Here is a 10,786-nt window from a genome sequence, read left to right on the forward strand (position 1 = left end):
TGCTAATATTAAAATTACTGAATTGTCTATTTATTTAACACCAAATGGACAGAATAACAAATGATGGACTAAATTGAACAAAAACACAAAAGTCTAGGACTAAATTGAGCGAAACGTAAAAGTCTGGGACGATATTAAGTCACCAAAGTCGTTTAGGACGAAATTAAGAAAAACCACTATAGTCGAGGACGATTTTAGGTATTAACTCATAATAATAATAATAATAATAAAGTCAAACCAATATGTTGAATAAGAGTTATAAGACTAACGCGAAACATATTCTTATTAATGAGGTCCATATATAATTAATTCGAAGGAGTCGGGAAGATATTAAATTAAATTAGCTAAAAGCAACTTCGCTTCTAACTCTTTTCCTCTTTAACTTTCCCTTTATTTCCTCTTTTCTCTTTTCTCTTTTCATCCTTATCTTTCTCTTTGTTTAGTGTCTAATTTTTTTTTTTTTTAAATAAAAAAACTCATTCATTTAATCATAAAATAAGAAATTACAAATAGGATCGATGAATAAGCAGTTGGAATTTCAAGTTCACAAGTTCAAATTTAGGGACAATTCAGTAATGTCACAAGGAACTTGTCAATTTGAACTTGTGAATTGTCCCGAAATTCAAATATTGACATTACTGAATTGTCCACTATAGTCGAGGACGATTTTGGGTATTAACTCTTGTAATATATTGACAGCCAATACACGGAGCAGACTGAAAAAGATGATGAGTACTAAACAAAGTCCAATTCAACAGTGTTTAATGCAAGCTCCATGCCTCCCTATACATCTTTTGTCTCTTAATGATACGGACTTAAATGTGTCTCCTATAGTTAAGATCTGCTCAAGACACTTTATAGTCGGACAAAAAAAAAAAATTTGACAAGCTGCGACCCATAACTCCAAAGCTTCAATACCGATAAACCTGCACAAATAACTCCAACACTCTACCTTGAAACTTAGAACCAAACAAACACACAAGTCAGTGCAATATATTTATATTTTTTTTAGGGTAAATGAAACAACAGAGATAGAGAAGGATGAAGAAATTTAGCGCAGCGTACCTTACTACTAGCCAGCCCCAGGTAGCAAATTAAAGTAACAAGTGAAAATGAGAAGTTAAGGAAAGGGAAAAATCCTAGAAAATTGTTGGGATGGGAGGACTTGGTAAGGGTTGAATAATGTGTTTGTCTTGGAAGATCCAAGAAACCCATTATTATAGAATCTTACCTAAGTCCACCATACCAACAACCTTCTAAGATCTATCTTCCTTTCCTTCTTACTCAGATGGAAGGGAGCTGAGGGGAAGTGGCGCAGTGGTGAGTGAACCCTAAGAACAAACAAGTGTTCCCATTTATAGAAAGCTGCCCTCACCCAACACCGCGTGAAAGATGGATGGATGCTTCCTCGGAAAGTGGGTAAGATGCTCAAAACGCGTGGAAATAAAGAAAATATTTGGTTTAGTCTCATTTTATACTCCCTCTCACATGTTCTTGATGTAGACACTTTTTTATGGACTCACATGTTGAAAATAATCAATCATGGTTTGTCACCTCATGGAGTACAAATGAATGAGTAGAATTTGAGAGTCCATGTAGTAGAACTCTGGAAATAATGGATACTCATCCAGCCCCGCGTCTCAAAATATTTTTCGAGTTTTCATTGTTTGCATGCGGTAGAAAAATTCAGTTAACGAAAAACAGTTTTTGTTAATTGAAAAAAATATAGACATTTTTGCGAAAAATGACTTACGCTAAATTTTGACGTTAAGTTATTTTCCGTCAATACTCAAAACATGATTGCCTTTAAATTTCTCAATTTCCATCTATTTTTATATTTTTCAGAACACAACCAAACACGGAAAAAGAAACTGTTGTCCAGAAAATGAGTAATTTTTCAAAAGTCATTTGACTGAGGATAACATAGGAATACATGTTATAACTTTAGGAGATGTTTTAAAAAAAAAAAATAATTATGAAACTTTAGGAAATTAATTAAACATTTCATTTTCTATGTTATCCTCACATATCTTTATTTATTTTGTAAGGGCATTTAAATCTTTATACAAATCAATATTTCAAAGAAATCAAATTCAATTCTTTCCCAGATCCAAAGAGGCTGTAACTATTGAAATTTACTTGGAACTTCAATAAACTTTTGGAGTCCAAAAATGAAATTTAGCCATGAAAATTGAAAAGCATACTATAACAGTACAGAACAGTAATTACAGCATGAAAAATGGTAAAAATATGTTATTGACTTCCAAGTTAGCAAACTGGACAACATGATACCTACATTAATTGATTCAATGTACAGCTACTTTTGGAAACAGCTGAAAAATGTATATCACCCTTCCAAATATCCCCACTAAGAAACTGCATTTTATACCCTAAATAAGAGGGGTGCACTATATTACAGAGAGTATTAAACAACAAATGAAAATAAAGTCGGAGCCCAGCCCGGCCTAGGCAGGGCCGCAAATCAACTATGAAGCCGCTTCTTCTCTTCTCAGTAGCTCCTGACAAGAACCGACGAGAAAGTGTACACAAGTAGATATTATTATTAGCTAACAGTTATGGTTTTTTACATGTTTACGTGGCAGAGAGTAAGTCCATGAGGATTACCAATTTAGTGGCGGCGACTGACTGCCGTTGCCTTTCCTTCTTCTCGCGCTGGCATTCGGAACACCAGCTAGAAAAATCTTTCTGATACTTCCTGAGCTCTCTAAACACAGAACTGAGGGGAAAAACGTTCAGAATGTAGAATTAATCCAACGGAGATCTACTTATCTGCTTCAGATAACCTAACCATTCAAGCATCATAATCATCAATGTCCAACAAATGGAAATGCATATTGCCCAGTAGTACCTTCTGCACCAAAGCAGTAAGTTAATCCTCTGGCCTGCTGTTGTGGCTCTAGCGCCATGCCGATGCCGACCACGGTGAAGAACTGCACGGCCCGGGACATGGGCATAGTCAAAGCTCTCCTGTCACGTATAGTTACAAACTCCAGATGAATGCTGAATCTATGGCAATATCAATCTCGCCAGATAATTCATAATTATAATAAGCTCAGATTCCATGTCATCAATACTTTAAAATGCACTATTGAGAGCTGACATCTAAACCCAAAGCAGGCACACCACACCTTTGTAGAGGTTAAAAAATATGCTTATTTGGCTATATGTGAATACAATTCTACTCAACAAATTATTGAACTAACATTCTAAAACATTCATAAAGAATCTTCCCACAATAAATTCTATACTTTTTCCCCTAAATGCTAGGTAACATAGCCCGATTCTGAAACAGCAACCTGTGTTCCTCCTTTAGGAGCATACCCTGTCCTTAAAAGACATACAAAATTGCAATGGCATTCAACACCCACCCCTCACCCAGAAAAACACACACACCAAACCACCCCATTCCTCATTCTAAGTTGCTTTGCATTCACCCTTTTCAGCCCCACCTAGACCATATTGTAATTATACTCTTGTGTGCTCCCAATATGTACCCCATCAAGCCACCACATCTCCTCCTTCCCTTGTCACATTATTTTATATAGCTTCAATTCATCAAACAAGGCCATAGACTAGCCTGGTCATGTATGATGTGGTAGTAATGGAAAAATAACCACTGAAACAATTTTCTATAATCAGAACTATAACCATATGATAAAACCTCCTTGAAAACAGCAGAATAGAAATGCACTGAAACTACAGATGATTCTGATAGATGGTTGATCAACAGCAAACAATATTTTGAACACACTTACCTCTGGTTGTGTTTCAGTATTTACATGTTTCTCACAACGAATGCCACGAAAAAACAGTTCTCCACCAGAAAACTGCTTGCCCAAACACACATTCAACGTGACTTCTGAATCATCCACGTGGAAACCTAAAAGGTAAAAATGTTGAGATCATAGAACTAGATATATAGTGGCATACTAACTCAAGTAATAGCAGGCATATAAATCTACGTGACTCATTAAGTGCATACTTTTATAATGCATGCAGTTATGTTGTATAAGTATTCTTTGCCAAACAACAGAAATGAAGATAGTGAAATGTAATAGAGGCCATTTTTGCTGGAACTCATAAAGATTATAACAGAATAGTTGTTAGAGGTACTTCCAGTAAAATTGGTGACCATTATTAGGTATTTATATTATTCATGGCCTCAAATTTACATGCTGAATACTTTGATGCAGCAGGCAATAAAGAAAAGGTATATTTAAAAATAAGCTTTGACAGCATACAAACATGAATATGTGGTTTCGACAACATTTGACCAGTGACAACTAGCCAGGGGGGAGAGATATCTTAATAAGAAAAAAAAATACAAAAATGCATTGTCTTATGCCAATTAATTTCCCAGAGGAATTATATAAACAGCATCAAAGCTTAGGAATATCAGCCTCTCACCTAGGTCAACATCTCTATCCATTCCATACTCAACCACAAAACCATGATGTGTATCAAGTGTGGATCCACCAACCTCTGAAAAGAAAACTGGACAATAATTTAAACCAAGTCAATCTAAAGGCACATGTAATCACCTACAACCCCATCCCTCTTCCCTTCCTTATTTCCCTCCAGATGTATCTAGGTAGAAACTATTACCTTTAGAAATAGGACGAATGAAATCTTCCATCAACTTCTCAAGCATGGTTTCCATGCCAAAGTCATCAAGAACAGCACCAAATTTGTTCATTGTATTTGGTCTCATAATTCTGAATTTTGTTTCATGGACCCACTTTTCAAAATTTTCTACCTAAGCAATCAGAACCTGATAAGAAAATAGAAAGGCTAAACTACAAAGAAAAGCTAAAGGAGTATTGCTAAATAATAACAACACCAAAGGGAAAGTACCTCAGCCAGAAGCATTTCACAGAAACGAGGCTGCAGCATCTCAAAGGTAAAAACCCCAGGAGAGGGTTCAGACATTATATTTCGGAAACTGTCTTCTGTGTTTTCATTGATTGCCTTGATAAACGAGGGCAGAAAGAAATTTGCAGCATGCATAGTATACAGATCCCTGTGCAAAGGCTGGAAGTGCAAGGAAGCCAATTAAAAGGAAGAAACTCAAGAGTAGTCGAGTAGCCCAGCAATTATGTGTAATAAAAAATTAGAGCCAGTCAGCATGAAAAAGTTTGTAAGTTATGTAACTATATAGGGATTTAAACAGTTGTCTATACAATCTATCATAATACATCAATAGTTATCTAAATGATAATATAATCAGATAGGCAGCAACTGTACTGTTAGAATAACAATTCAAGAGTCATTTATGGCTCTTCACCCCCATTTATTGATTAATGATAACACATACAAAAAAACTGTACAACAGTTCCATCTTTGGTTCTCTAAAAGATATTGGTAGTTTCACATAAACGGTACTAGTTATTGCTTGCTCCTTCAGCTGAGTGTTTATCCAGAAACTCTAGTGCTGAACTTCAAAAGAAAAGTTCTCATTTCAGTTACCATTGCTGTTCTTCAACAACTGAAAAAATTATAAAGAGCTGTTCTTCAGAAGAGTATTAACACAATGCATACCTGATAGTTTGATATAATCTTCTGCCTGTATTCTCTGTGCTTCTGGACCTGTAAATATGATTCAAAATGATAGAAAAAATATGAGAAAAGAAGTAAATAGTACTCTGTATAATGGAGTGCATAAGTGGAAGGTAAGGACACAAATATAAACAAAGATAGTACACCACCCTTCAACAAGAGATCAGGCAGTCAAACGAATAATCAAAAGAACTCAACTGAGTGGAGCCAAGTGCATTTATATATTTATATAACAATTTGAATAAAAGGGTAGATTAGAAGACACACTGTATATACCATGTCTCCCTAATTTTGCCAGAAGGATACATTACATGTAACTATGTAAGTAACCCTATGTTACCAGAATATTCATAATTCAAGCTAAATTCCCAGTTTCTACAAGTGAAGATATCAAACTAAAACCCACAAAAAAATTCAAAATTTTAATCTTCTCTGATATCCTCACTTTCCCACATTGTATAAACACTAGATTCAATACTCTAGTCTCCAATCCCCACAGAAACCTACATTTCCCCATAAAACACCCATTCATGCATTAGAATGAAAACGAATCCATGCAAATGAAACAAGGAAAAAAAAAAAAGGTAAATTTTGGAAAACTTTTCCGGGCCCTGATACAGAGACACAACCAAAACATGCAGGCGATTCATAACCGGGCCAAGGGAGAATAAAATTGCAAAAATGCAGAACTTACGCGAGTTCGTTCGCCCTCCGGGGAGTACCTGAGGAGAATTTCCCGCATGTACTGAACCTTAGAATCACGGTTGGAGTTGAGGATGGTAGGCGGGAGATAGCGCTCCAGGGAGCTATACAGCAGCGGGCTGAAGTCCAATTGCAGGTCGTCATAGCTGTCGGACTTATGGTCCATACTCGGGTTCAGCCTCAACCTGTGAGCAGTGTGAGTCTGGACAACGACGCCGTTCCCATTGCTCCCACTCCCATTCCCATTCCCGGCGGCCGTTCCCTGGCGGTCCTTGTCCCGATCCACTGCGGCCCCATCGAGAGACATCTGTGTAGATAGAGAACTCTGCGTATACGTATAGAGAGAGAGAGTCACGGTATGTGTATATCTAGAGAGATAAGGTTGATGTCAATGAGGTGAGTAGTATGACATGTTCGAAGGGAATGGATTTTTAGGGTTTCAGGTTGGTTTGTTGTTGGTGAAGATGAAGGTTAGGGTTTGGTGTTTTACAGTCTTACCTGTGGGCTGTGGCTATGGTTTTATTTTAAAAAAGTCTACAAAATATCATTAAATTTTTCTAAACTTAATAGATCATTACAAACTTTAAATGAACTCAATTCTTATTATTTTACTAATTTTTTTTCACGCGCATTGCACAAATAAAATAATACTAAATAATTATTTTTAAATAAGTATATCAATATAAGTTTATATAGGAGATGGTCATATATATGTAATTGAATGTTGAATTTGTTTATTTAAATCAATAATTCAAAGTATATGAATGCAATATACTTTGGATGTTCAACTATGAACGCTATGCATTTAGTCGGGCTAATTATTTGACCAGAGTTTATATTAAATTATTCATAGTATATGTTTAAAAGTTATGTCAATTATGACTGAGATGGGGTTTGAACCTAAGACTTTTTTTATATAAATTAATGAATATAAGTTACGAATAATAAATAGTTAACGGAATATTATATTACTAAAGTTTATACTAACAGAATGGTGATGTTATTTAAGAAAATAAAATAATATAATAGATGGTAAAGAGGGAAAATCATAAAAAAAAATACTAAAATCAAAATAATATCAACTATTCATTTCAACAAACAATCACACTAACATTTTCTAATTTTCGTTAGGGGCCTAACTTTATTAGTTCTTATATTAGATTTGTAGATTGTTTATAATTTTCTTACTAAAAATGTTACTCCGAATAATATATCATACATAAAATTCTTCTTTTAGTTAATCCTATACATCAACATTCTCAATATTATTATTTTTTATTCATAATATGATGAGACATTATATACGTCAATGGCTTATACAGTATTCTGTATTAACTAGTCAATTAAAGCCCGACACAATTAAATCAATGTCCAATGATAAAATAAATTGTAAAATTACATTATTAAAATAAATATAGTTTTATTAAATTGCTAATTTGTTAGGAGTTTATATCTATTGAGATCATATTTAATTTGAACAAAATATTTGTATAATTTCTTTCCCATTTTCAACCGTTTTTCTCCCATTTTCGTATGCTCTCACGAAGTAAAGGCCCGACGATTTGGTGTTATTGGTTGACGCTCTGATGGATGGTTGAGTCGGCGGTGTCATTAGTATACTTCATCATTCGGCTGTTTTAGGTATAAGTGTTAGATCTCATATCATCTCCGATTGTTTTTAAGTGAAGGCTTCAGAGACTTTACAGATCTGTCAAGTTTTCTGCCCCTTTTCCATTTATGGTGTTTTCTTTTGGTTCTACGTGATCCCTTTGTTTATTTGACTAGTTTGTTTTCTCTCGTCTCTCTGTCGAGTGTTTCCCTCTCGTATATTTGGCGAGTTTTCATCTCGTTTCTTTGACGAGTTCTCCTCATAAACATGGAATGATAAAATGGTCTCACCAAATTCAGGTTTTGGCTATGTTTGACCAGTTCTGTGAAGAAGCACTGAGTTCATCCAATAACTTCGGTTTCAAATTTGTAAAATGGTCTGCGATCCAAGTTTTCTATAACATTGATAGGAAATTTGTTTCTATGTCTGACTGTAAAGAATGCATTGTCATTATAACGATCTGTATTGTAAACATTTATGCTCATGATTAATGAATTACCTTATGTGGGAAATTGTGGGTTCAAGCCTTAGTGGTACTTAAAAAAAAAAAAAAAAAAAAAAAAAGAAAAAAACATCATCATCAATCATATTTAATATAATTATATGTTTTTTTTTTTTGGGTGAGAAACGACATTACACTAGCGGCAATTATCTAGTCATTCTAAACTTCGCTCATCCCTTCAATAATCTTAGTCATCCAAGTGGTCGCGGCTAAATAATTTGCACACTTATTTCCTTTCCTCAACACAGGAGTGAACACCACACGGTCAAAGTTTTTCACAAGAAACTTACAATCCATGATGAGGGGGGCAGCAGGGGCGGAGTCAGGATTTAAGAATGCGGGGGGCCAATCACGATAATTGTTAGAAAAGCAATATCCTTTTGTTGGAGCTGCAATTTTTTAAAGCTTTTGGATGAGACTATGGGAGTGGGGGTGGGATACTGAATTTTTTGGATGAGAATGAGGCTGAATTTTGGAGTAAAGAGTACTCTAGAAGCTTTTGGATCTGAACTTTTTTCAAAGCTTAGACTAAGGGGGTGGTTCGATGGGAGGAAGAAATTAGGAAGAAAATGAATTGCAATTCGGTGGAAAAAGAATAAGGTATGAAATAATGTAGGAATTCAATTTACATTGTTTGGTAGGGAGAAATAGAATTATTGGGGATGTGAAGGAAAAAGTAGTATAAAGACTACAATGTCATTCCAAACATTTTAATTGAGGGCTTCATTGCAATTCCCTCAAACCAAACACTGTAATTAAGGCTTTCATTGAATTACAATTAAACTACATCCAACCAAACAAGGCCTAAGTCTATTCTATCTAGAACCTTTTGGATGGGACAAGGGGGGGCTAATTGGCAAAATAATAAATAATAAATAAATCCTTATAATATTAATATACAAAAAATGGAGGGGGAAGGGGGGGGGGGGGGGAAGAGGCCCCCTGCATGGTATATGTGGTTCAGCCACCGGACATCAGATCCCTGAAATATATAATTATATTTAGTTGAATAAAAAATTGATTTATGGGGTGTTTGGTATGATGGAAATGTACTTTCATTCCTACCAAATTCCATGGAATTGTAATTCCATGGTTTGGTTGGCGGGAATTACAATTCCATGCTCTGTGAAATTGTAATTCTATTGTAAATTACCATTTTACCCTTATTATCATTATTATATTAATATATTATATAAGGACATTTTAGTATTTTTCACTTATTCCCTCTCAATTCCTCATCACTCTATTCCTTCATACTAAATAGTATAATTTAAATTCCCACTTTATTATTTTTCCCACCGAATTACAATTCATTTGCCCCCTAATTTTTTCATTCCAACTAAACGCCCCGTTATTGTGTTAAAATGCAACAAAATAAAAGAAAAATGTATTAAATTTGTTTTTGACCATCATAACATTTTAGCTAAAAGATTATATATATCAACATTATAAAAAGTAATTAATTAAAATATAGTTAATATCCAAAATGGTCCGCCGACAATTAGCTAATACCCAATTTAGTCCCAATGTATTAAATATACTCACTTTAGTCCTTTTACTTTTAAAACGGTCAATATGGTCTTCCGTAACAATTGCCATTAATCAACCGTTATGTTGAAGAGCATAAACGTCATTTTAGTGCTTAAAGCACATGCCTTCCATGTGAAAAAAAAACGAGATCCAGAAAATCATTGAATCAGAAAAACGCTTCAACAAGCAAGGCCAATGTATTGGGAACATGAATGAATGACCAATAGTTTGAACAGGAAGAGTGATATTGTGTATGATGCTTTGTACTAATTTTAATATGCTCTGCTAAATTATTATTTTGGGAACATGAATGATTTTGCTATGAATTAGCACAATTGATTAAGTTTTATCTATGATACTGCAATCTCGGAAATAAAATATCGGCAACACTTTATCTGTTATGGTGCAGAGAGTGGTGGAATGAGGTAATTCGATCAATTCATGCTCTAAAATTATGTATTTACATACAGAATCTTCATGCACTTGTATTTTCTGAGAATTTAAAAATGGTGGCTTCCATGGAAGAAACCATCAGTGGTACCTTATATACCTTGATGGTTTCTTATGGAAGAAACCATCAATGGTACTTGAGAACAAAAAAATCATCAGTGGAACTGTGGAATGTAAGGGTTTACTGTATGTATTTTCTGAGAATTTATGCAGTTTGGCTCACTCCGGGTTTGGTTCACTAAGGTGTTGCGACACATAAGGAGGAAGAAACGGGGTTGGTTCACTAAAATGACGCGTATGCCATCAAAATAACGGTAGTTCGACGACAATTGTAACGGATGACTATATTGGCATTATTGGGTGTGATTTTAAAAGTAAGAGGACTAAAATGAGTACATTAAATACTTTAGGACTAA

General features: G+C 34.6%; 1 protein-coding gene and 1 long non-coding RNA gene across 3 annotated transcripts; both read right to left on the bottom strand.

Annotated features, from left to right (window-relative positions):
* Nucleotides 1-523: 523 nt before the first annotated feature.
* On the bottom strand, nucleotides 524-1,346 carry LOC109161051. The gene is made up of 2 exons (XR_002050867.1): nucleotides 1,066-1,346; nucleotides 524-959 (listed from the first exon to the last, which is right to left on the bottom strand). It is a non-coding gene; the product is annotated as an uncharacterized LOC109161051 (long non-coding RNA).
* An 860-nt stretch (nucleotides 1,347-2,206) lies between these two features.
* On the bottom strand, nucleotides 2,207-6,799 carry LOC109161048 (uncharacterized PKHD-type hydroxylase At1g22950). 2 transcript variants are annotated; one of them, XM_019309358.1, is made up of 9 exons: nucleotides 6,272-6,799; nucleotides 5,560-5,607; nucleotides 4,876-5,052; nucleotides 4,627-4,777; nucleotides 4,429-4,515; nucleotides 3,777-3,901; nucleotides 2,870-2,988; nucleotides 2,626-2,737; nucleotides 2,207-2,519 (listed from the first exon to the last, which is right to left on the bottom strand). In XM_019309358.1, the coding sequence occupies exons 1-9, from the start codon at nucleotides 6,584-6,586 to the stop codon at nucleotides 2,487-2,489; spliced, it is 1,167 nt and encodes a 388-aa protein (XP_019164903.1). In that variant the 5' UTR covers nucleotides 6,587-6,799; the 3' UTR covers nucleotides 2,207-2,486. The 2 variants fall into 2 exon arrangements, with proteins under 2 accessions (XP_019164903.1, XP_019164904.1); XM_019309359.1 differs by lacking the exon at nucleotides 4,429-4,515.
* Between the last annotated feature and the right edge of the window lie 3,987 nt (nucleotides 6,800-10,786).

Source organism: Ipomoea nil, unplaced genomic scaffold, assembly GCF_001879475.1.
Source record: "Ipomoea nil cultivar Tokyo-kokei standard unplaced genomic scaffold, Asagao_1.1 scaffold2921, whole genome shotgun sequence".
NCBI classification, from domain to species: Eukaryota; Viridiplantae; Streptophyta; class Magnoliopsida; order Solanales; family Convolvulaceae; genus Ipomoea; species Ipomoea nil.

Bases quoted from the DNA above. Each gene is read 5' to 3' on its own strand.
- LOC109161048 (XM_019309358.1), bottom strand. From the start codon at position 6,586: ATGTCTCTCGATGGGGCCGCAGTGGATCGGGACAAGGACCGCCAGGGA. The intron at 2,989-3,776 runs GTAAGTGTGTTC...TATACGTGACAG, and splicing joins ATACTGAAACACAACCAGAG to GAGAGCTTTGACTATGCCCA. The intron at 2,520-2,625 runs GTAATCCTCATG...GGTTCTTGTCAG, and splicing joins CAGTCGCCGCCACTAAATTG to GAGCTACTGAGAAGAGAAGA.